The sequence below is a fragment of the Canis aureus genome, chromosome 5 (genome assembly GCF_053574225.1).
Source record: "Canis aureus isolate CA01 chromosome 5, VMU_Caureus_v.1.0, whole genome shotgun sequence".
NCBI lineage: Eukaryota > Metazoa > Chordata > Mammalia > Carnivora > Canidae > Canis > Canis aureus.
The window spans coordinates 59,006,001-59,032,332 of record NC_135615.1 but is presented as its reverse complement, the minus strand read 5'-3'; the positions used below and the strand labels follow the sequence as shown (position 1 = coordinate 59,032,332).

The 26,332-nt window shown below is 42.7% G+C and overlaps 2 protein-coding genes across 6 annotated transcripts in view; both read left to right on the top strand.

Annotated features, from left to right (window-relative positions):
• The window catches only part of CFAP263 (cilia and flagella associated protein 263), a 110,692-nt gene extending 102,986 nt beyond the window's left edge, over nt 1-7,706 (top strand). For 2 of the 4 annotated variants that reach the window (XR_013380118.1, XR_013380115.1), the window contains one exon: nt 2,338-2,454. The gene's annotated coding sequence lies outside the window, so the exon portion shown is untranslated. Of the gene's footprint in view, nt 1-2,337; nt 2,455-6,179 lie in introns of those variants that run through there. The other 2 variants (XR_013380117.1, XR_013380116.1) reach the window with 2 other exon arrangements.
• Nucleotides 7,707-14,076: 6,370 nt separating this feature from the next.
• On the top strand, nt 14,077-25,081 carry GINS3 (GINS complex subunit 3). 2 transcript variants are annotated; one of them, XM_077898242.1, is made up of 4 exons: nt 14,077-14,420; nt 14,736-14,771; nt 21,746-21,979; nt 23,606-25,081. In XM_077898242.1, exons 1-4 carry the CDS (start codon nt 14,235-14,237, stop codon nt 23,834-23,836), a joined length of 687 nt encoding a protein of 228 aa, XP_077754368.1. In that variant the 5' UTR covers nt 14,077-14,234; the 3' UTR covers nt 23,837-25,081. The 2 variants fall into 2 exon arrangements, with proteins under 2 accessions (XP_077754368.1, XP_077754369.1); XM_077898243.1 differs by lacking the exon at nt 14,736-14,771 and having other exon boundaries at nt 14,082-14,420.
• Nucleotides 25,082-26,332: the final 1,251 nt, after the last annotated feature.

Genomic DNA, 26,332 nt, shown 5'->3' with positions numbered 1-26,332 from the left:
CAAACATCTTCTCCCATTCTGTTGGCTGTTTTTTGGTTTCATTGACCATTTCCTTTGCTGTGCAAAGCTTTTTATCTTGATGAAGTTCCCAAGAGTTCACTTTTGTCTTTGTTTCCCTTGCCTTTGGAGATGTGTCTGGTAAGAAGTTGAAGCAGTCAAGGTCACAAAGTTTGCTGCCTGTTTTCTCCTCTAGGATTTTGATAAATTCCTGTCTCACATTTAGGTTTTTCATTCATTTTGAGTCTATTTCTGTGTATGGTGTGAGGAAATTGCTCAGTTTCATTCTTCTGCATGTGGCTGTCCAATTTTCCCAACACCATTTGTTGAAGAGATTGCCTTTTTTCTATTGAATATTCTTTCCTGCTTTGTCAAAGATTAGTTGACCATAGAGTTGAGGTTCCATTTCTGGGTTCTTTATTCTGTCCCATTAGTCTATGTTTCTGTTTTTGTGCCACTACCATACTGTCTTGATGAGTACAGCTTTGTAATAGAGCTTGAAGTCAGGAATTATGATACCACCAGTTTTGGTTTTCTTTTCCAACATTCCTTTGACTATTTGGGACCTTTCCTGGTTCCAAATTTTAGTATTATTTGTTCCAACTCTGTGAAATAAGTTGATGGTATTTTGACACCTAGGAATAAACCAAAAAGGTTATGGATCTTTACTCAGAAAATTATAGAACATTTATGCAAGAAATTGAGGAAAACACAAAGAAATGGAAAGATATTCCATGCTCATGGGTTGGAAGAACAAATATTATTAAAATGTCTATGCTACCTAGAACAATCTATACATTCAATACAATCCCTATCAAAATGCCATCAACTGGGATCCCTGGGTGGTGCAGCGGTTTGGCGCCTGCCTTTGGCCCAGGGCGCGATCCTGGAGACCCGGGATCGAATCCCACGTCGGGCTCCCGGTGCATGGAGCCTGCTTCTCTCTCTGCCTGTGTCTCTGCCTCTCTCTCTCTCTGTGTGACTATCATAAATAAATAAAACTTTTTAAAAAAATGCCATCAACTTATTTCACAGAGTAGTTGCTGACTTTTAAGATGAGTTTAAACTTCTTTAAAATGATATCAAATTTAGGGGAGCCTAGGTGGCTCAGTCAGCCAAGCGTCTGCCTTCGGCTTGGATCATGATCTCAAAATCCTGGGATTGAGCTCCCTGCTCAGTAAGGAGTCTGCTTCTTCCTCTCGCTCTACCCCACCCCCAACTCACACTCTCTCTTGTGCTCTTTCTCTCTCTCAAATAAATCAAATATTTTTAAAAAATGAAATCAAATTTATACAACTGAAAAGTGACTTACCAAAAATAGAAGAGTACCATATGATCTTTTCATATAGTCAGATAGTATTACTATTTTTTATTCAAGCCAATTCTCCAGGCTGTATTTTTTTTTCTTTTTAAAAAATTTTTTTTATTGGAGTTCAATTTGCCAACATATAGCATAACACTCAGTGCTCATCCTGCCAAGTGCCCCCTTCATTGCCCATCACCCAGTCACCCCAACTCTCTGCCCACTTCCTCTTCCACTACCCCTTGTTCATTTCCCAGAGTTAGGTGTCTCTCATGTTTTGTCACCCTCACAGGCTGTATTTTTGAAACAACGAAGGGCTCATTACACATTTCTCTCATGTATATGGAGGGAGCTTTAACTGAGAAACTTGAGCAGATGGTATATGCCAATGAATCAAGCTATGTCTTTAAGGAATGTGTGGTCCAGCCACAGGGTACAAATAGTTATTTGTAACATGGTAGGTATCACTGTCTTCCATGGATACTCTCTCTATCTCTCTCCAGGTAGTTCAGATTAAAAAGGCAAAGGCACTGAGGCATAAGCAAATAAGCTTGTGGAGTAAGAATACCAGAAATTCAGTATTTCTAGAGGGCCAGGCAGAGGACTCGGCCACAACTTCAAGCAGGAGCCCAGTTAGAAGCAAAAATTTAAGCTTTCTCCTACAGGCTATAGGAATCATTGATGGTTGTAAGGAGAAAGTGATCAGATTTGCATTTTAATTGCTTACTTCTTCCGAATTGTGCAAGCTTGGATATACAGGTACTTAGATAGTTATGCCCTTTTGGTGTGCCTAAAATACTTCGTAGTAATAAAGACCAAATGTGGTTATACATTAAAATTTCATCTAATTATGTCCTTGCTGTTTGTATTAATAACTACCACAAATTTAGCAGCTTACAACTGCACCAAGTTTGTTATGTTTCAGTTCTGGAGGTCACAAGTCTGAAATGGGTCTCATAGGGTTAAAGTCAAGATGTAAGTGTGGCCTTGTTACTTCTGGAGGCTCTAAGGTAGAATCTGTTTTCTTGTGTTTCCAGCTCCTGCATTCCTTAGTTCATTGCCCCTTCTCCATCTTTAGATCCAACAGAGCAGCATCTTGAAATCCCTGAGTCTCTCTGTGGCTTCACTACATCACTTACAAAGATCCTCGTGTTTACACTGGGTTGACCCAAATCATCCAGCATAATCTCCCCATCTCAAGGTCAGTTGATCAACAACCTTAATTCCCCCTTGCTATGGAATATATTTCCAGTTTCCAAGGACTAGGTCCTTGATGTGTTTTGTGAGGGGCCAGTATTCTGCTTACCAATCCAACATTAAAATTTTTTATTCAAATTGTGGTAAATGAGACATAACATAAAATTTACCATTTTTCAGAATACAGTCAGTGAAATTAAGTACATTCATGTTGTTGTACATCCATCACCACCATCCAGTTCCAGAATGTTTTTATCTTTTCAAACTGAAACTCTGTCCCCATTAAACATTAATGCCCCCTCCTCTCCCTTCCCCCCTCAGCCTCCTCATGCCCTCAGCCCCTGGCCACCACCATTTGACTTGCTTTCTCTATGAATTTCACTACCCTAAGTGCTTTATCCAACATTTATTGAATACTTAACATGTGCTAATCACTTTGCCACATACTTTGATTCATAAGTTGATTTTCCTTGATACTTTTTTCTTGGCTTTTTATTGCAAAATATTCACACACAGAAGAGTTAAAAGAATTGTATAATGAACAACCAACTATATACCTAGTACCCAGATTCAAGTAATTGTTAACCTTCTGCTATATCTGCTCTGGGTGTGTGTGTATGAGTGTGTGTGTGATTATTTTGCTGATGCATTGTATGGTAAATTGCAATCATAATGACACTCGATTCATAACTACTTCTGGAAGTGTCTCTTAGAAATCACAACATTTTTCTACATAACCACAATACCATGATTGTATCTAACAAAATTAACAATAATTTTCTAAAAATATTGTCTAATAGCCCATGTTCAAGTCTCCCCAGCTGTCCCCAAAGCATTTGCAAATTAGTTTTTTGAACCAGAAGCCAGTCAGGGCTGACTTATTGCCTTTGGTTGCTATAGTCCTTTAAATCCACCCATCTTTCTCCCCGTATCACATTGACTTTTCAAAGAGCCAAATTCTGTTCTAGCCATCTATATAGAGAATTTTATTTTATTTATTTTTTATAAATTTATTTTTTATTAGTGTTCAATTTGCCAACATATAGAATAACACCCAGTGCTCATCCCATCAAGTGCCCCCCTCAGTGCCCATCACCCAGTCACCCCCACCGCCTGCCCACCTCCCCTTCCACCATCACTAGTTCGTTTCCCAGAGTTAGGAGTCTCTCATGTTCTGTCTCCCTTTCTGATATTTCCCACTCATTTTTTCTCCTTTCCCCTTTATTCCCTTTCACTATTTTTTATATTCCCCAAAATCTTCTATAACTTTAGTAGCTTAAAACAACTATTTTTTAATTTTTTAATTTAATTTTCAAAATATTTTATTTCTAAGTAATCTCTACATCCAACATGGGGCTTGAACTCAAAACCCTGAGATCAAAGTCCCAGGTGTCTCTTAAGACAACTATTTGTATCTCACAATTTTGTGAATCTTGAATTTAGGCAGGGCTCAGTCAAGGAATTCTTCTGTTTCCTATAACATTGACAGAAGCCATTTGCTGGTATTCAGTTGACAGATGGACTGGACTGGAGGTTCCAGGTAGGCCTCATGGTCATTTTTGCTGAGCACCTTGGTTGGGGTGGCTGAAAGGCTGAACTCAGCTCTGAGAATGCTCACCAGAGTGTGTCCATGGAGCCTCTCTAGCATGGTGGCCTCAAAGTGGTCAATTTTCTGGTATGATGGCTCATCCATCCAGGAACAAGTGTTTAGGTAAACAGGACAGAAGCTGCATTACTTTTTTAAAAAAGATTTTATTTATTCATGAGAGACAGAAAGAGAGGCAGAGACACAGGCAGAGGGAGAAGCAGGCTCCCTGTAGGGAGCCAGATGTGGAACTCGATTCCAGGACCCCAGGATCACACCCCGAGTCAAAGGCTTCATTCAACCACTGAGCCACCCAGGTGCCACTGCATTACTTTTTATGATCTTGGCTCAGAGTCACAAAGCATCGTTTCCATCATGCTGTGTGGAACTAGTCACAAAGCCCACCGAGATTTAAGGAATTTGGAGCTATGCCTTAAAAATTGCCATGAGATCACTGTGCCTTCCAGCCACAAATTATTTGCTTTTCTTTCACTCGCAAAATACACTCTTTTCCAGGATTTCTTTAAAATCTCATCCCATTATGACATCACGATCAGGCTCTTCAAGAAATTACTTTCCTTACCTAGATCCCTTGTGGAACTTCTGTTGGACCACATCCTTAGGAGTACAAGCATACCTCAGAGCCATTAGAGGTTCAGTTCCAGACCACCCCAATAGAGCGAGTCAAATGAATTTTTTTTTGGTTTCATAGTGCGTGTAACATTTATATTAACACTATGCTGTAGTCTATTAAGTGTGTAATAGCATTGTCTAAAAAACATACTACCTTAATTTTAAAATATTTTATTGCTAAAAAAATGCTAACCATCATCTGAGCTTTCAACAAGTCACAATCACTGATCAGAGATCACTGTAACAAATATGATAACAAGGAAAAATTTTGAAATATTGTGATAATTACCAATATGTGGCACAGAGACATGAAGTGAACAAAATGGCACCAATAGACTTGCTCAATGCAGAGTTGCCATAAACTTCAATTTGGGGGGAAAAAAAAAAAGCAATCTCTGCAAAGCACAATAAAATGAGGTATACCTGAATCAAAAGTACTGCTCTCTGAGAGGAGCTATAGAGCATACCTTTAAGATTCTCAGAGAACTGTGTACCTGAGCAGATTATGAAGAACTATCTTGTCTTTCTGAGGTCAGAAACATACATCTTACATTTAGGTACCAGATCCCCCCCCAAAAACCATGTTTTATTAGTTGATGCCCTTGTAAAATGGTCCACATTCTTTTTTTGTATCTACTTGTTTTCTCTTGGTGTCTTTTTAACTTTTTCTCATAGCACCCACCCCCCCCACCCCACCCCACCAACCCAACTGCCATATTTCCTGCAAAGTCTAGAGGCTTGATTGGATTCAGGTTGGAAGCCTAGATGAGTCAACACACATATTGCCTCTCTACAGGCACAGAAACTGTTCCACGGTTAGTGCATTAGATTTGATCACTTCCATATGGTGGTGACTAGCAGATCTCTCCACTGTAAAAGTTCACTTTCCTCTTTGTGATCAGCATGTCATCTGTAGGGCGATACTATGAAAAATACGGAATGCTTCACAAATCCACGTCATCCTTGTGAGGATCCATGCTAATCTGACACCCTCCCAATTTTACTCTGTGCTATGTAAAGGCCAGCAAGCCCTGGCCTTTAAGATTAAATGAGGTCATAGGAGTGGTCATAGTACTAGTATCCTTATAAGAAAAGGAAGAGAGGGGCAGCCTTGGTGGCCCAGCGGTTTAGTGCCGCCTTCAGCCCAGGGCCTGATCCTGGAGTCCCGGGATCGAGTTCCACATCAGGCTCCCTCTGCCTGTGTCTCTGCCTCTCTCTCTCTCTCTCTCTCTCTCTCTCTCTCATGAATAAATAAATAAAATCTTTAAAAGAAAAGGAAGATAGGGGCACCTGGGTGGTTCAGTGGGTTAAGCATCTGACTCTTGACTTCAGCTCAGGTCATGATCTGAGTTGTGAGATTGAGCTCTGCATCAGGCTCTGTGCTTAGCATGGAGGCTTCTTTTCTCTCTCCCTGTTCTTCCCCCTATACTCTCAATCTCTCTCTAATTAATTAATTAATTACAGAGGAAGAGGAGACAGCAAGGATGTGCATGCGGAGAGGAAAGGCCATTTGAGGACACAGCAAGAAGGTGGCCATCTGCAAGCCAAGGAGAAGAACCTTGGGAGAAACCAACCCTGCTGACACCTTGTTCTTGCACTTTCAACCTTCAGAACTATGAGAAAATTATCTCTTGGTTAAGACACCCAGTCTGCAGTATGTTGTTATGGTGGCCCTGTCAAACTAATACAGGTCTTGGAAAACATCTAAGATTTACTGAGGAGTTTAGAATTTATTCTGTAACCAGTGGGGGGTGATTTGGGTTGAAAGCTGGGAGTAACCGGATCAGAGCTTTGGACAGGAGGATCACTGCCAGAGAAGTACAAAGGAACTTTGGAGCAAGGAGAGGTAGAGACAGAGAAAAACCGGCGGGGAGCGATTTTAAGAGTATGGGTGGGAAATGATGAGAGTTCAAACAAAGGCAACTGGACAGACAAAAGAATGGTAAGAAGGTAGAATCAGCAGTGTATTGACCAGCTGGACATGGGGAGCTGTGAAAGGAAGCAATACAGAATCCTGCCAGCTTCTTGATTGGATAGTGATTGTAGTGCACATTTATGTTTCCCACCTAGCTTCCTCCATCCCAAAAACACTCTAGAATTGACCCCAAATCTTCCCTATTGTGCAGCCCTTGTGCTTTGGGGAAGCTCACCCTATCCCAACATTAATGGCAGGCTTTTACTGACGTACACTAATTAGCACATGCCATTGCTCTGGGTAGTTTTTGGTTCAGGAGTGAGCATGTGATCTAAACATGCAATGGAGGTGAGTGTCAGAACTCTCAACTGAATGTTCTCCCCCACTGGACAAGAACAAGGAAGCTTATATACCTGACTTAACTGGCAAACATCTTGTGATCCCAGGGGAATGAGCCATAGACTAGAGCTGACCATGTGCTGAGCAGAGCAAAGATAGATCCCCAAAGACACCTTCGGGCCGTTGGATCAACTGACCATGAAGTCCTGGACGCCCCAGTCATGGAGTCTAGAAATCCCCTGATGTTTAAGCTGGTTTGAATTGAATTTCCCTATTACTTGAAAGATAGATACAGATAATCAGGTGAATGGTGGAGCCATTAACTGGCATATGCAGGGAAAAGGAGGGGCTGGTTTGAAAGGAAAGAAATTTCATGAACTTTCACAATCCCACCTCTTTGCTCAAAGTTGATTCTTGGGTCTGGAACGACCCTCTCCTCACGTTTTTGGGCCTGCTAAAAAAGTCCTCCTCATACCCAGAGGCCCCATTCTTATGCACCTTCCTTTGTAAAGCCTTTGTGAATCCCTATGAGGTCCAGGTCAGAGATTATCACTCTTTAGTAACTTCCATAATATATTGGACACAGTTCTATTATAGCTTTAATCATTTCATGTTACTATTTCCTCCACTGGGAACCAACCTCCTAAACAGTCCAGAACATGTCATATTCATCATGTCCACACCATAGCCCTGCAGCATTTGAGCATCTTGAATAAATGATAGCTATTCTTCCCCCATATTCTTCTCATACTAATGAAATTCCTTGCCACTCCACCCACTTTGGACTGAGGTAAACTCTGGCTATCAGATCATGGATTAAATTATATAAAGATTACTCAAGGGGATCCCTGGGTGGAGCAGCGGTTTGGCACCTGCCTTTGGCCCAGGGTGCGATCCTGGAGACCCGGAATCGAATCCCACGTCAGGCTCCCGGTGCATGGAGCCTGCTTCTCCCTCTGCCTATGTCTCTGCCTCTCTCTCTCTCTGTGTGACTATCATAAATAAATAAAAATTTAAAAAAAAGATTACTCAAAAAAGATGAAAATATAGGAACAAAAGGAAGAGGTATTTTTATGGAGCTGGGAACACAGAAAAAGAAAAGTTGGATCAAATGAGTACCTTGATTATAATGATGTGATTGCTGTTCCTTTGCCAAATTATGAGGGTGACACACACACTGAATCTCTCTGGATGTATGAGATGGGTTTACAATGTCTCCTAGTACTGCTGAAGACTGTGGGAAGAATCTAAAATCGGCACTACCCACACATAAGGTCGCATCATGCCTATCAATTTATTTTGATATCATTGAAGGCGTTTTGGAGCAGTGCTCAAGAAATAGCTCAACCAAAAGAACATTTAAATTTAAATTAGGTAAAAATGAACTCTAGTGATTTAAATCCATTAACCTTACATAATAAAATTTCAAACATAGTACTGTAATTTCAAAATATGAAAAAAAAACCTTTAATGATTTGAACTCAGAGGAGATAAGTTCTATCTGAATCTTTGCAGGAAAAAGTTGAAGAATACCAGTTTGTCCCCTTCAAGTCCATTTGGAAATGTGAATTGCTAGCGAGGCAAGTATAGCCACACCTAGTTTGATGATGATAATAATGAATGATGATAGCCATTTAAAAAGATTCAGAGTGCTTGCTTTGTGCCAGCAGGTGCAGAGGACACAGCAGTAAACAGATACATCTGAATAATAGTGGTAAGAAAGACATTCACTGAGCCCTTGCTACGTATGGGCCAGACCCTGAGCTAAGTGCTCTGCATATATTGGCTCATTCATTCCATTCATACCATGATTGTTCCCATTTTACAGGTGCAAAAACTGAGTTTTAGATAGGTAACCCTCCAACATCACAAAGCCAACTGAAGTAGTGCAAATAGGACTCTATCTAGGCCTATTGGATTCCAGAAGTCACACAGCAGTTGAATATAAATGGCTGCTAGAAATGTTCCATGGGTAGGGAGCTAAGCCATTTTAAATCCTATTCACTCCTTTTGCTTACAAATTCCATATTTACAGTTGGCATGAAGGTAAAATTCAAGATAGTTGTACCAAAACTTCAATAACTTTAAATTAGTGGAGCCCAATCAATGAGTTTTCATCAGGGCATTATCAATGACTTAAGTTCATGGACCTGGAAGATTATGCAACCTAATCTGTTGCATACTATTTTTACTTTGGCAAACTATTTTTACCACTTTTTAAAAATATTTGTTTATTTATTTCAAAGAGACAGTGTGTGTGCATGAGTGGGGAGAGAGGCAGAGGGAGAGGGAGAGAGAGAATCTCAACCACACTCCCCGCTGAGAGCATGGAGCCCAATGTGGGGCTTGATCTCACAACTCTGAGATCATGACCTGAGCCAAAATCAAGGGTCAGATGCTTCACTGCCGAGCCACCCAGACACCTCTATTTTTTATCACTTTAATTCAGGGTTTTCAGTGTTTCACTACTACCCATTGTGACTATTGTAATATGTGTACACCACTTGTCCTATTATTTACTTAAAATTGATTCATTGTTTTTTGCTTAATGTTTTAAAGGAAAATAATATCCCTACTATAACTAAAGAGGATGAACTAATTCATTCAACAAATATTTATGAAGTGCCTAACATGCACGAGGAAGTGGGAATATAGGAATGAAAAATACACCAAAAAGAATCCCTGACCTCATGGAGCTAATGTTCAAGTAGGGGTGACAGACAATACACAAGGTTAAAAAGTAAAATATATGGGTGCCTGGTGGTTCAGTCATTTAAGCGTCTGCCTTTGGCTCAGGTCATGATGCCCAGGTCCTGGGATGGAGCCCTGTGTCAAGGTCCCTGCTCAGCAGGGAGTGTGCTTCTCCCTCTACTCTCTCTCCTCCCCCACTGCTTGTGTTCTCTCTCTCTTAAATAAATAATTTTTTACGTAAAATATATAGAACATAAGAGAGTGATGGTACTAAGGAAAAAAAAGAGGGGGTCAGTTGGGGAGGGTTAAAATTTTGGATAGAATGGCAAGGGAAGGCCTCATTGAGATGGTGACTTTTGAATAAAGACCTGAAAGGGACCACACATATGAAAATCCAAGACAAAGGCAATCTAGTGAGTGAGAACAGACAGTGCCAAGTCCTGAGAAATGAGCATGCCTGGTGCTTTCAACAAAAAGGAGGTCATGGACAGAAGCAAGACTATACAGGAAGCTATTGCAAAAATCCAAGCAAGAGATGATATTGGTTGCTGGCAAGAAATAATCAAATTCTAGAAATATTATGAAGGCAGAGCCAACATTTGCTGATGGACTAGTTATAGAGTACAAGGGGAGATGAATGAAGAAAAACCCTAGAACTTTTGGCCTAGGAAGCAACTGGAAGGATGGAGTTCAATACGTTTCATCTTCTTTTTTAAATTCCTCCATAGATCCTCTCCCGTCCCCCAGATCTGGATTTCTGCTGGATTTCTGTGACTTGCATCACAGCCTCCCCACTCAGTGGAAGAAATTTAGAAAGCACCAGTATTCAAAAGAACAGATTTAACGCTGCTTGTGGTTTTGGTGATCTAAAGTCTGTGTCTGTCCCACAGTTCTAGGATTCTGCAATCTTGAAATGATGACACTGGGAAAATTAGTGCTTTTTTCAGGGATTCAGTAGACACCTTTGGAATACTGAAATTCTATATATGGTAAATATAGTGCCCACATCTGAATATCATAAATATGCTGAAATTCTGTCTACCACAATTCTGGTACATAGGTTGATAAGCTGGGTAGTAAGGAACACAAGCTTTCAGAGAGAAAAGAAACTTTCCTGGCTCTTAAAATTTAGGGTATAAACAGACCTATACTTGATAAACTGTGTACCACTTTTGTCAAGTGAATTAATGCAATTGTTTAGCATCATAAGTTCAAACTTTATTTTCACGTTTCCTGGCTTACTCATTAGTTCAAGAAGACATTAAATAAAGCAAAAATACGCAAGCAGTGAATAAGTTTCATGCCGAACCAAGATACCACAAAAGAAAAACAAGGTAATCTGATTTTATCTTAAACACTAGCCTATTATTTTAGTATTAAAATAGCTGTGGCATTTGAGTATAGAGACAATTTGTAGAAAAATAAAGCCTTTTTTGGCACTGATAAATCATTAAACATCTATCTTAATGGTTTCAACATAAAAAATGGCTTACTAGCCTTATCAGTAAATAACCCGCATTGCTTTCAGTTAGACAAATTAACATATTTCTAGTCACTGTATCCAGACCCTACAGCCATTTCATCAAATTATAAAATTTGACTATGAATTATGTTTACTTTTATATTGGGTAGTCTAGCAAATGGAACATTTAAAATATGATAAAATTAAGGACTCTCCTGTAACTACCTCTAAACAGATGCCTAACTAAATGTTCAAGACTGGTTTCTCTATAGGGCTGGAAATCTACCAGTCTAGTGGCTCCTGGACTCCATGACCAAACTCATCTCTTACCCCAAATTGCCCATATTCCTGTGTTCTGCATATCCGTTAATGACATCTCCATCCACCTGGTCAACCAGGCTAAAAACCTGAATTATCTTTGGCCTCTCTCTGCCCTTCACTTTTATCTAATTAATTGTCAGATATGGTTCACTGAACTTCCAAACTGACTTCCCTGTATCGAATCTCTACCTTCTTCACCCTACTGCCAGAATTCTCTCCTTAAAGCTCAGATTTATGTTGTCACTTGCTCAAAAATCTTACTCTTCCCTATTCCCTGTGGAATAGCCTATACTCTTTAGCACCCGGGGCTTTCCACAATTTGGCCCCATTTCCCCCACCACCTCTTGTTTTGATTACAACAGGATTTAATTTGTAAGGGTGACTGAGTAATGACAGAGTGGTCAGTGCCATTGAAAGAAGTTTTATTGCTCACATATCTCAAAAGAAGGGGGAACATTATGCTATTCAAAACCACATAGGGAGGGATGCCTGGGTGGCTCAGCGGTTTAGAGCCTGCCTTCCGCCCAGGGTGTGATCCCGGGGTCCTGGGATCAAGTCCCACATCGGGCTCCCTGCATGGAGCCTGCTTCTCCCTCTGCCTGTGTCTCTGCCAATCTCTCTCTCTCTCTCTCATAAATAAATAATCTTAAAAAAAAAAAAGCCACACAGGGAGGTATTAGGGTCAGGAAGGAAAACAAAAGGAGTGAAAGGAGAGCATGATCCAGAGCCTTTATTGTGGTTTCTGTGGGAAGAAACGGGTGACATAGAGTAGGCAAATTTGAGTGAGCTTAGGATGGGATACTTTGAATAATGTCAGTGCACTCTGTAATAAAAAAAGGTGTCTCTCATTGTCCAGTACTCAGCCCTGGGGTGATTTGGGGCAAGGGAACTATTGGCTTGGTGTGTGAGAGTTAAAGGAAGTAGTTGGGGATACAGACTTTCAATTGTTTGGTTAGTGGAAGCTGTGTGCACTGGCAAGTTGTTTGTTACTGTAGGAGTTAGCTCACTTTAGGAGGGACAGCTTCTGGGAGTGGAGGGGGCCTAAGTCCCCAAGATGTCACAGCATTTTAAAATGCAGGGAATAAGAAACATAACTAATACACATCTCCCTTCCCATGAACCTTTGGCTCATAGCTCTAGTCACCCCAGAAAATGCCCTTCTGTATGAAGTTCTACAGTGCATCTCTCAACACCGCCACTGCCCATAGCTGTGATGAATAGCACCCCAAGTCTGGTAGCACGTAACTGTTAACCTTAAAAATAAAACTGCGTTATTTTCCCAGCAAAAATATGTTTATTCGAGAATAGCAGAGAATTGCGATCCAGGGCAAGCAACTTATGGCAACACCAAAGATATGACCAGAGAGCAAACCAGAGTTGGCTCATTTGTGGGGCGTGGGGGCAGTTGGGAAAGCTGTTATAAACAAGAAGTCATGGGATGCCTGGGTGGCTCGGGGGTTGAGCCTCTGCCTTCCACCCAGGGGGTGATCCTGGAGTCCTGGGATTGAGTCCCTCATCAGGCTCCCTGCAGGGAGCCTGCTTCCCCCTCTGCCTGTGTCTCTGCCTCTCTCTCTCTCTCTCTGTCTCTCATGAATAAATAAAATCTTTTTAAAATAAAAATAACAAATAAATAAACAAGAAGTCCGTTGGAGTAAAATGGACAGTGGCTTCTCATTGGCTCAGTTGTGACTGCTTCTCATTTGGCTGGTCCGTTCGAGGAAAGCCTTTCTTCCTTTTGCTAAGGTAGTAAGATTATACCCCAGTGCAAGGTCCTACTCTCCCTGTTGGATTTGCAACTAGCAAAGACTGGTAGGGCATGAGAGCTCCCCCTGCTGAATCTCCTGACTGCATTTTAATGAGGTTCTCTTTAATAATTTTCACAATAACCATGATCCCTTCTCTATCTCCCCCCCCTGCCCCCCCCCCCGACTAAATAAGTGATTGCACCTGACACAAGTACCCATCCAATCTACAGGGGTGGCTGGCAACATGGGACTGTTATGACCCTCCCCAAAAGACAAACTGGGCCAATCAGATGTCCTCTTTTCAAATTAAGAGCCGACAAGAGATTTCCAGTGGATGGTAAAGTGAACTGGAAGGCCCTGAAGTCAACTCAGGACCTTTAAGCCAGGGATGGACTAGTGCTCCACCCCTCCTCCTACTCCATCCCTTACTAATGCCAAAATACTACAAATAGTGCATAAATTATCTTGGGCTGGTGCTGGAGATTTTTTGTTTTAATGTTTCTTTCAAGGACGAAGAATAACAGGTACAGTGACAAAACAGGAGTAAACAGGTCTGACTTGATCGAGCCCGAGACGGAGGCCACAAGGATGCCTTTCTACACGGCCCCAAACGTGTTGCAAAGTGTTTTTAATTTTATGTAAACATTTAATGAGGATCACATAAACACAGTCTAGTACAACGCATCCAGCAATGGGCGTTTCCAGCTCCTTTTTAAGTTTCCCACACTGGGCTCACACTGTGCAGGGTAGAAATCTGCCCCGGGGCGGGGCGGGGCGGGGCGGGGGTTCGACTGCTTCCCGCCCCTAATCACGTGGGACCAAGTCCGCACACTATCGATTGCTTCTGCCTGGGCAGAGCCGCCGGAATCGACTGCTCCGGTCTGGCTCGTCCCCGGCGCGGGAAAACTTCCAATCCCGCCCCGCGGCCGCCGAGACCGCCACACCCTCCGCGTCCCGGAGCTGCCCGCGCTTCCTCCTGCTTTTCCGTCCCGGGCTCCCGGCATCGCACGAGTGGAAGCGGAGACGCTCAAGCCGCAGTCGCCGTCATGTCCGAGGCTTATTTCCGGGTGGAGTCGGGTGCGCTGGGGCCTGAGGAAAACTTTCTGTCCTTGGACGACATCCTGATGTCCCACGAGAAGCTCCCAGTGCGCACAGAGACCGCCATGCCCCGCCTCGGCGCCTTCCTCCTGGAGCGGAGCGGAGGGGCCGAGACTGACCACGCGATCCCTCAGGTGAGCCTTAGGGCGCGGCACCCGCCGGAAAGACTACAGTTCCCAGGGGGCCGCGCGGCCACGTCGCAGGGCGCTGCCCTCCCTGGGATTTGCCGCGCTGCCGCGGTGCGGGGAAGCGGGCGTCCGCGCGCCCGGCTGGTTTCTGAGCGTTGGTCCCACGCGGCCAGGCCGCTGCTTTCACTTTTGAAGCTGTCCAAGTTGAGCATGTCCGCCCCACCCCCGTGTGTCGAAGGCTGTAGAATTGGCTACTGCTGGCCGTTTCGGGACCGGGGTTCTGATCACGTCTGTCTTTAAACCAAAGCTTTGGTTCTGTAGGAGGACGTGATACGTCTCGGAGCCGCACGCGGCGAGGTTCGTGCCTGCGCAAGGATGAGGGCTCCTCCGCGAGCGTCCACGGGCCACGCGGGCGTGGGTGGAGCGAGGGAGAGGCTCCCTCCACGACGCCTTTGATCCTGCGACCCTGTGCTTGGACGCGGCCGCACGCTAGGGATCGGGCCAGGACGGGTTGTGCACCTGCTCAGGGCCCCGCCGCCCGCGGTGCGCTTAGGACTGCAGTCTGGAGCTGTGACTGCGCACGCAGGTCCGTCCCGGCAAGGGCTCGTCGGCGTTATTGTTATTTTCTCTTTCATCTACATTTTGTTTGGAAGGGTGTGTTACTTCGGCATATTTGTTTTGTTTTGTTTTTTTAATCGAAGTAATGCATATACGGCGTTTTAAAGGTCAGAGGGTACCAACAAAATTTGTGTCAGAAAGTAGTAGTAGGTTCTGCCTTGCTTTCCCTCACTTTCGGGCGACTTTTTGAATAGTTTCTTCAGGATTCGCCTTTGCTTTTCTTTCTTTTTTTTTTTTTTAAGATTTTGACAGAGAAACAGGACAAATAGTAGGAGCCGCAGGCGGGGGGGTGGGGGAGCAGAACCCCTGCTGAGCAGGGAGCTCAGCGTGGGGCTAGATCCCAGGCCCGGGGGTCACGACCTCAGCCCAAGGCACAGGCGCAAGCTAGGCCTGAGCCACCTCGGCGCCCCACTTCTGTTTTTAAATAAGAGTCTTAAGCTTGTTTTCTTGATTTGTAAAAAAATAAATTATTTCTTGGCTTTGCGTTTTAGTAGATAAAGGATTTTGTACTCCTACACACTGGTAAACTGAGATGCACTGCCCTTTTTTACTTTAATTAATTAACATATAATGTATTATTAGTTTCAGAGGTAGATGTCAGTGATTCATCACTTGCATAATAACACCCAGTGCTCATTGCATCACGTGCCCTCCTTAATGTCCATCACTGGGTCACCCCACCCCCTCCCCTCCAGCAACCGCTCCTCTTGTTTCCTGTGAGGAGTCCGTTATGATTTGTCTCACTCTGATTTCTTTTTTTTTTTAAGATTTTATTTATTCATTCATTCATTCAGAGAGAGCGAGAGACACAGGCAGAGGGAGAAGCAGGCTCCATGCAGGAAGCCCGATGTGGGACTCGATCTCAGGTCTCCAGGATCACACCCCAGGCTGCAGGTGGCGCTAAACCGCTGCGCCACCGGGGCTGCCCTCTCACTCTGATTTCATTTTATTTTTTTCCTCTCGTTTTATTTCTTCTTCTCTTCCCCTATGATCCTGTTTTATTTCTTAAATTCCGCAAAGGAGTGAGATCATATGATAATTATGTTTCTCTAATGGAGTTATTTCACTTAACATAATACTCTGATTCCATCCGTGTCATCACAAATGGCAAACTCTTTTTTTTTTTAAGATATTATTTATGTATTCGTGAGACACAGCGAGAAAGAGAGAGAGGCAGAGACACAGGCAGAGGGAGAAGCAGGCTCCATGCAGGGAGCCCATCGTGGGACTCGATCCCGGGTCTCCAGGATCACACCCTGGGCTGAAGGAGGCGCTAAACCACTGAGCTACCCAGACTGCCCAGACTTCATTTTTTGATGGCAGAGTAGTATTCCATTGCATATATATTCCACATCTTCTTTATTCCTTCATCTGTTGATGGACATTTGGGCTCTCAACGTAGTTTGGCTATATGTCCACAATAGCTCTGGACATTGCGGCTATGAACATTGGGGTGCGGGTGCATCGCTGCCCATACTTTATTCATATTACCTTCTTTTACCTAATGTCACTTTGTGTTCCAGGATTCCATCCAGGAATCCCCATTGCATTTAGTATCTTGTCTCCTTAGGCCACTCTTGGCTGTGACAGTTTATCAGCTTTTCCTTGTTTTTAATAACTGACAGTTTTGTGGAGTGCCAGTCAGATAATTTGTGGAATGTTCCTCTATTGGGATTAGTCTGACATCTCCCTCATGGTTAGATTGTAGTGACAGGTTTTGAGGAGGAAGAAAACAGAGGTAAAGCGCTGCTTTTATCGTATCATATCAAGAGCTCATGCTGTCAGCATGACTTATCACATTGATAGAACCTTGATCACCCAGCTGAAGTAGTGTTTCTCAGGATTCTTCACCGTAAAGCTACTTTTTTCCACCCTCCATACTGTTCTTTTTGGGGGGGAGTCATGCACAGCTTCACTTAAGGAATAGGGAGTTACGTACTTCTTTTAGGGCAGAGTGTCTATGTAAATTATTTAGAATTCTTCTGTATGGGAGCTTTGTGTAGGAAGGTTTTTAAGGACATGTTTAATTTCATTTGTAGATATAGAACTATTCACGTTTTCTGTTTCTTCCTGTGTTACTCTTGGTATATTGTTTTCTCCCCTAGGAATTTGACAATTTCATTTCCATTTTCAGATGGAGTGGTACAATATTCGAAATCTCCTTTTACTGTCTTTTTGACATCTGTAGGATTATGTTGGTGTCTTGGTTTTTTATTCTTGATAAGAAATGCCCCCTTCATTAGTCTTGCTAGGTGTTTATCAATTATATTAGTGTTTTTTTTCTTCAAATTTTTTATTTATTCAAATTTTTTATTTAAATTCCAGTTAACGTACAATGAAATATTAATTCAGGAGTAGAATTCAGTGATTCATTACTTACACATAACACTCAGTGCTCATCATAACAGGTGTCCTCCTTAATCCCTATCACTCATCTAGCCCATCCCCCACCCACCTACCTCCATCAACCCTTGTTTTGTTTGCTATTGTTAAGAGCCTTTTATGGTTTGTTTCCTTCTGTCTCTCTTTTTTCCCCTCTCACATGTGTTCATCTGTTTTCTTAGGCTTTTATTTGTTTTTTAAGATTTTATTTATATGGGAGAGAGAGAGTTCAGAGCAGGGGCAAAGGGAGAGGTAGAAGCAGACTCCCCTGCTGGGCAGGGAACCTGATGTGAGCCTCAATCCCAGGACAACCCTCCCCCCCTCCCCCATCATGACCTGAGCCAAAGGCAGACACTTAACCTACTGAACTACCCCAGTGCCCCTGTTTTATTAGTGTTTTAAAAGAACTTACAGCTCTGTTAGTTTTCTCCTTTGTACCTTTGTTTTCTAGCTCATTAAGCTCTTAATTAGTTCTTTCCTTCTACTTTCTTTGGACTTAATTTTCATTGTTTCCTACCACCACCACCCTCAGCACTAACAATGCATTTTGAGATGGGTCCCCAGGTTATTGATTTTTCTGCCTGCCTTTATGCATTTTCTAGCTCTACATTTCCTCAGAGCACACCTTTAATTGCATTCCACAAGTTTTGATTTGTTGTATTTTATTTTCATATCAATGAGTTCAAAATAATTTCTAATTTCCCTTGTGATTTCTTCTTTGACTCATGGGTTATTTAGAAGACAAGTGCTTAATTCTAAACATGTTGGGATTTTGCTCTTTATTTTTTGCTTTCGATTTTTAGCTTAATTCATTCCACTGTAGCCAAAGAATGTAATCTGAATGATTTCAGTCTTTTGAAAGTTAAGGCTTGCTTTATACTCCAACATAAAATCAACTTAACCATTCTATATGCACTTGAACCAGATGTGTATTATGAAGTCATGGTGTGTGATAAATAATGTAAGGTCAAGTTTGCTGTTTGTTTTGTTGAGATCTTTTATATTCTTACCTTTTGGCTGTTATTTATCTAAAGAGATATGCCAAAGTCTCCCACTCAGATTATAGATTTGCATGTTTCTCCTTTTACTTCTGTCAGTTTAAACAGCTACCTGTCTTTTTTTAAATTTATTTATTCATGAGAGACACAGAGAGAGGGAGGCAGAGAGAAAGGCAGAGGAAGAAGCAGGCTCCATGCAGGGAGCCCGACGTGGGACTCGATCCCGGGTCTCTAGGATCATGCCCTGGGCTGAAGGCGGTGCTAAACTGCTGAGCCACCCGGGCTACCCACCTCTTTTTCTTGTGGATATGATGATCCTGTTATTCTTGTCAGATGTCCTTTTTATCTCTAGTATGCTTATTTCCTTTGACTACTATTTGCATGGCATTTTTTCAACCTTTCTGTGTCTTTATATTTAAGATATATCTCTTTTAAACAGCGTATAGTTGGGTTTTGTTTTTCTTTGGTTTGACAGTTTTCCAATTGGTGTACTTAATTTGTTTATATTTAATTATTGATATGTTTGTGTTTATTTTTGCCTTCCTACTATTTACTTTGTGTCCTGCATTTCCATGTTTCTTTCTGGGATCATTTTCATTCTCCTTTCAAGATTTCCTTACTCTGTGTCTTCGGGTCTGTCTCCATTTCTGTCTGTACAAGGATCCCCAGGACCAACCCTGGGTTTGATGATTCACTAAGAGAACTCATAGGACTCAGCATACAGTCATACTAATGTTTAAATTTTAATATAATAAAAGGATACAGAGCAAAATCAGCAAAGGGAAAGAGTGTGTGGGGTGAAGTTTGCAAGAAGCTGGACACAAGCTTCCAAGAGTCCTGCGCCAGTGGAGTCACACAGGATGCACTGAATTTCTCCAATAATGCATTATGACCATGTGCGTGAAATATCGTGACCAGGGAAGCTCGTTAGAGGCTCACTACCCAAGGTTTTATTGAAGGCTAGTTACATAAGCACTCTACCTAACATATATCAAGATTCCAGGCTCCCAGAAGGAAAGCAGGTATTCAGCATAAAGCACGTTGCGTAAACTGTTTAAGCACAGTGACTCACTCATATCCATCCTGAGAATACTGGGAACCCTCCTGAAACCCAAGTTCTAGGACACCCACCAAAGACTAACCTTGTAAGCAGGCCCTTCCTAGGAGGGCAGTCTCAGGCTATGTTAACTTTCTGTACACTTCCTATCTGGAAATGTCATTATTTCACCTTTGCTTTTAAAGGTTATTTTCACTAGGCATAGAATTTTAGATTTGCGGTTATTTCAGGCCTTTTTAAGAAGCTGTCATTCGGGATCCCTGGGTGGCCCAGCCTTCAGCCCAGGGCGTGATCCTGGAGTCCCGGGATCAAGTCCCACATCGGGCTCCCCTTATGGGGCCTGCTTCTCCCTCTGCCTGTGTCTCTGCCTCTCTCTCTGTGTGTCTCTCATGAATGAATAAATAAAATCTTTAAAAAATAAGATGTCATTCTATTTTCATTATTTTGTGGCTTCCATCTGTTGAGAAGATGACTTTGACTCTTTTTGCTCCTTTTGTAAAAGAGATGTGAAAAAAAAAAAAGAGAGAGATGTGTTCCTCACTCCCACCAGCAGGACCTTCTGGGATTTTCTCTAGGTCTTCATTTTTTCAGCAATGTAAGATGTGCCTAATTGTGATTTTATTAATATTTATCCTACTTGGTGTTCATAATGTTCCTGGAATCTGTGATTTAATATCTCTTTTTAGTTTGGAAAATCCATGGCTTTTGTCTTTTCAGATACTTTCTTTGCTTCAATGTACTCCTCTCTTTCCAGGCTTCAAATTCCATGCAGGTTTGACTTCTTTCTTTCTTCCTTTTCTTTCTTTCTTTCTTTCTTCCTTTCTTCCTTTCTTTCCTTTCTTTCCTTTCTTTCCTTTCTTTCTTTTCTTTCTTTTCTTTCTCTTCCTTCCTTTCCTTCCACCATATTCCATATGTCTCTTACGCTCTTTTCTCTATTTTCCTTTTATGCTTCAGTTAGATAGTTTCTATTTACCCTTTTTTCAACTCATGACTGTGTCAAATCTGGTAAGCTAGTTAATGTGACTTAATCTATTTTCTTTTCTTTTTCTTAAGGGGTGGAGGGGCAGACGGAGCACTATTCTCTCTGATAGTGCTCAGAGAGAATCCTGATGCAGGGCTCAATCTCACATCCCTGAGATAGTGATCTGAGCCAAAATAAGAGTCAGAAGCCTAATGGACTGAGCCACCTAGGCGCTCCCTACTGAGTTTGTTTGTTTGTTTGTTTTTATTCATAGAGACACACAGAGATAGGCAGAAACACAGACAGAGGGAGAAGCAGGCTCCATGCAGGGAGCCCAATGTGGGACTTGATCCCCAGTCCGTGATCACACCCTGAGCAGATGGTTGACTGCTGAGCTACCCAGGCGTCCCTCCCTACTGAGTTCTTAAAGTTCAATTCTTGCATTTCTCAGATCTGGAATTTCCATTTGATTTTTAAAAATTTATTTAAAGTTGGTGCCTAATTAGTCTTAATATTCGGTACCAGATATTGGACTTATTTCTCTCTCTGTCCCTTTTTTCTCAAATCTTGGTCCCTTATGTACTGGCTGCTTGGCAGCCTTGAACTCAGGATTTGTCACTCCGGCCCTGTGAGGTTGGCAGAAAGCTCTGTGCTCACACACACCACAGAGCCATTCCTACCTTTTGCAGCAGTTTTATGCTGTTGCTGCCTCCTTTGATTCAGTTATGTTTGACTTATATTTTTTTGGACATTTCTCTTCATTTCTGGTCTATCATGGCCATCTCACCATATTTCCCAATTCTCTTAATGTTTTAAAAATATAGACATTTATCTTTTCTGTCACCTCTGAAGCTGTGAAGCGGGACAGAGAGGCGCTGTGGCCTGAGCTCAGGCTGATGCCACTTTTCCTGGGAGCCCCCAGCACCCAGGCTGGTGATTAGCACACAGTAGGCCCCCAGCACATGTATGAGCAATAGATATTCATAGGAAGCAAAAATGTTTATTATACTTCTGAAGTATCTGCAATTAGAAGTTTTTATTTGTGAGTTAGAAAACTTTCCCTTTACCCCATTCTTCTGTTCTGTGCTTTTGTGGACTAAATCCATTTCTCTCACCATTCCATCATGACATTTATGAAACTTCAGCCCGTGCAGCTCAGTTTTTCAGGTCACATCCAGATCTTCTGTGTTTGGTAGCTCTGCCCCCAAAGAGAATAGGCAGCACTGATAGTGCTCAAGCTGTGTATATTTCCTTTCTGCCACACACATTTACTATGGTATTTGCTCTTAAAAATCTCCATTCTTGTCTGAGGCAGGGCTCCAAGCTTGAACTCCCCTTGTGGCTGGCGAAGGGACTTTTTGACAACAAGCGGCGGATCATTTCTGTGGAACTTCCCAAGATCTACCAACAAGGTTGGAGGACAGTGTTCAGTGCCGATGCCAATGTGGTGGACCTCCACAAGCTGGGGCCACATTTCTACGGGTTTGGCTCCCAGCTCCTGCATTTCGACAGTCCAGAGAATGCAGACATTTCCGAGTCTCTCCTGCAGGCAAGTAATTAATGTGAAAAGCCAGGACACTGCACATGCCCCGGAGCTGGCATGGCAAAAGCCCCAGACTTGCATCATTTATACAGTTAGTGTATTTGTCATTCCATGTCAACCAACAGACTGTGTTTTCCAATGATATACATACTTAAAAGTGATTGGTCTGGGCTCTTCATATTTGTTTATTAAGAATTGGGAAAAAAAAAAAAAGAATTGGGACCAGCAGGAAGTCCTGGAAATAAGAAAGGGATGATGGTTGAGCACACATGACAGGCACTCAAATGCACCCCAGCCCAGTCCAGCCCCAGGACTGGCAGGAATGCATGTGTTCTTGTTCACTTCCCTTGTTCTGGGGTTAAGATGTGGCCCTGCCATGTACTCACTGTGTAATTTGGTCAAGTCACTTAACCTCTCTAGGCTTCTCAACTTTTACCTGCTAAATGGAAATATAATAGTACTAAAACTATCACATCGCAGTGAGATGATGTCGTGCTATTTCATAAATGGTGCCTATTACTGTCAGGTTACAGATAAAGTAATGTTTTATGTATATTATCATCCTTACTATATGACCTTATTTTAACTTTCCATAATTACTTTTTATCCTGCTAATATTAGAAGAAACCATCCTTCCTACCTCCTGTTTTACTTCCTCATTTCTAGCTTTAGAAGAACTGGAGGCTGAAGACACATTTTCTCCCTGGGCTGTGCACATGCCATCCATCAGGCTCAAGGGTTGTTTGGCCTAATATGTACAGGTGCTGTTTTTAATGTGGATAAGAAAGAAAAACTTTGTTGCAATCCATTCAGATAATACCTAGACTATAGACAGTTGGAGCTTAGGAAACTTGAACAGGAAACTAAAAATGAGGAAGACCCATTGGTCTAACAATGTCACCAAAGCATGTTCTTGACCAGGAACACTGCCCTTTGTTAGTGAGTTCTGTGTTTTCTTTTCCCAACACTGCTCTGAAGTCCTATAAAGTTGCTTATATAGGAGGTGACATTGCCATGAGGCAGTTGATGAAACTTCAGCAGGGGCTTATGGTTTGGCCTCAGAGCCCTAGGGTAGAATGACACCCCTAGATCACACGTGTCTCTGTCCTGCTCTCAGACTGAAAAAAAAAAAATAGAAAATGTATTCAGTTAGATCAGTTTCTGGTTAAAACCTGTCATCATGTGTCACAGGACATTATTATGGCCTTTGTCACTAATAACAGATGGGTAAGGCTTTTCGAGGAGCTTACTCTTCCTAGCCATTTGCTAGGTGCTCTACATGTGTTCCTTCACTGGTTTCCTGACAACCATTGGATTTTCCTAACAGTCCATTTCACAGATGGGGAAATTGAGATGTAGCAATGTCATATAACTTCCTCGAGTGGTAAAGTTGCCTCAGACCTCCTTCCGACTGAGTCCGAGACCAAACCCTTTCCCTCCATGACTTTTAAACGTTCAGGGATGGGGCCACCAGGTTGGCTTAGTCAGTAGAGCATGCAACTCTTAACTCAGGGTTGTGAGATTGAGCCCCACTTGAACTCAGTGTAGAGATTACTTAGATACAAAATCTTTAAAAAGAAAATGTTAGCCATAAAGATGGATCTGATTTCTCTTACTCCCTTCTCCCTCCAGACATTCATTGGACGATTTCGCCGCATCATGGACTCCTCCCAGAACGCTTACAATGAAGACACTTCAGCTCTGGTAGCCAGGCTCGATGAGATGGAGAGGGGCTTGTTTCAAACAGGACAGAAAGGACTAAATGACTTCCAGTGTTGGGAGAAGGGCCAGGCTTCTCAGATCACAGCTTCCAGCCTTGTTCAGAACTATAAGAAGAGAAAACTCACTGACATGGAAGGCTGAAGGCCAGGAGAACACAGAAGTGCTCCTGGTGGAGTTATCACTGTGTGTCCTTGAAAGGAGCCTCGCTGACTTTGTCTAGGACCAGAACCGTGTCCCATGTCATGACTTATTCCTGGCAGCAGTCCCAGGAGTGGGACCATCTGGTTGGGACATGCTGAAGGATGTCCCTAGCCTGTAAGGCTTACAAAACTATCCTATCCTGCTGATCCACAGCCAGGGAGAAACCTAAGTCCTCCAGAAATAGGGGTAGTTAATACATGCATTGCAATACAGTTGGAACTGGGATCCCTCATGCTTGGGAGTGTCACAGCCTCCCATGTCCACTTTCAATGGCTCCAAAGCGCAGGTACAAATGGGCCATCTTAGCCTGCTCATAAATATTCTCTCAAGCCTAACTGCCCCATCTTCCTTGTGTTTGTCCAGAGGACGGCACCCCCAAGACACCGGCCTTACCTGTATCTCCTGCCTCTGGGGAGTTATCAGTTTCCAAAAACAGTTGCCATGAATAAAGGAGAAAAAGGAAAAGGCAGATGAATGGCAGGGCTTCTAAAGAGAAGGCAGTGCTTTCCTCCTCTGTCATCAGGGCAGGGACTGAGCGTCTCAGAACTCAGCAGTCAGCCTGGGGTGGGGGCGGGGGGGAATGATTAACCTGCGCCTGTCTTTTGGCTTGAGAGCTTCAGAACCACCTGCACAGCAATCAGTACCCTCCCTAGAAGAGCCAACAGGGAGTCATTTGGAATTGCAAAGTAGTTATTAAAGGGTGTTAGCCAGCCCTTATTACTACATTGAAAGCTGGACTTTTAGGGTTGCTGGTTAGGAAGAGCCCCGTTTGAGAAGCTTAACATGACAAATTTAAGTGGGCAGGAGGCCGTGACTATGTTTCTCCTCTTCAGTAAATTCAGCAGCATGACTACCGAGAGGATTCCTGACCATTTATCAAGGATCTGTTGATGCAAGCACAAAGCTCTTCCTCCGAAGATCAAGGCAGAAACGCTGGCTCAGGAAGAGGCCTCATTCCCTGCAGGCCAGCATGTGAAGGGTAGTTGTGCTGCCACCAGCCTCCCACGAGTGACAGTTGTCTTTGTCATTAGAAATTATAAAGGGGTTTGGGTATCCAGATTGTGCACATGTCTCCCTGCAAATTTAGAATGCCACAATGGCTTTTTAAATGCATGTTTCAAGATGAAACCAATGTTTTTATAATTTAATTTTGATGCTAAATAAATGATCTATTTTGCACATGAATACATTTTGTACAAGTATTATTTCTGTAACTCGAGTACTACAGACGATCAAAGTGATCAGAGAATTTTGTCTTTGATCAAATTCAACAGTAATGCCCAATTAAACCTGTGTGTCAGTGACTCCTCTTTTGTTTGCACCAGACTCGTGAATGTGAGGTACGTTCTCTGTAGGAACAAGACGTGTCCCGGAAAGGTGGGACTTCATTGCTAGCACAGCATTTACATATAGCCAGAGCCCTGGAGAGGATTCATAGGGTTAAAAGAGCATATCATTTCATTTTTGGAGTCACTATTTTCACAGATAGCTTTGTATTTAAAGTCTGGCCAAAGGCAGCTGCCATTTTTTTTCCTCTTACTGGAAAAACAAACGCGCCAGAGTCACATGCCAGGGCTATGTGGGGATGCATGTGCAGAATTTATTCCCTGTTTTACGTTTTGAACAGATTATTACAAATAGCTTTTGAAACCTATTTCCAGTCACAAGTTTGCCTTCAAGCCTTTCAATTACTACCCTTCTTCCCTGCGGTCCTTCCCAAATCAGGCTTAGAGATCACTATTTCAAAAAGAGTCCAAAATGATTCACATAGCAAATTACTCTTAAAATCAAGGAGTCAGGGAAATGTATGTCCTTTCCCCTTAAGGCTTTGTTCCCAGGTAACTGGCCTTAAGTACAAAGACCTCACCATATTCAGGTTTTTTTCCCTGAGACCATCTGGGCTGCAGAAGGAGTGGGGGAAGTCTTGGCCTCCTGGGTCAGTCCCTTGACCTCTGAACTTTAGAGAGCCCCAGGCTCAGTCCTGGGTCTCCCCTAGCGGTTCTCATCTCTGAGGGCATCTCATCCCATCTCAAGCTTTAAATACCATCTATGTGCTGTTGACTACCCAAAATTTTATCTCCAGCTCAGACCCCTCCCTCCCACTCCAGATTTTGCATCCAGCCACCTGCCTGACATTTCTACTTAAATATCTGACCTAACATCGCTGAAATTGAGCTAGTATTCCTCCATCTGCTCCTCCTATAATCTTTCTCTTCCCTGTTTCTGACTAAGGCCAGAAAAGTACTCCCTGTTGCAGGGGACAAAAACCCAACTACTTCCTTGGCCCTTTCCTTACTCTCTGTGTCTTTTGGTTCTACCTTCAAATCACTTGCACAACCTGACCATGTCTTACCCACCTTAAGACCTCACCATAGCAGCCAGAATGGTCTTATTCAAAAATAAATCAGATCTTACTCATTCTCAGCTCAAAACCCT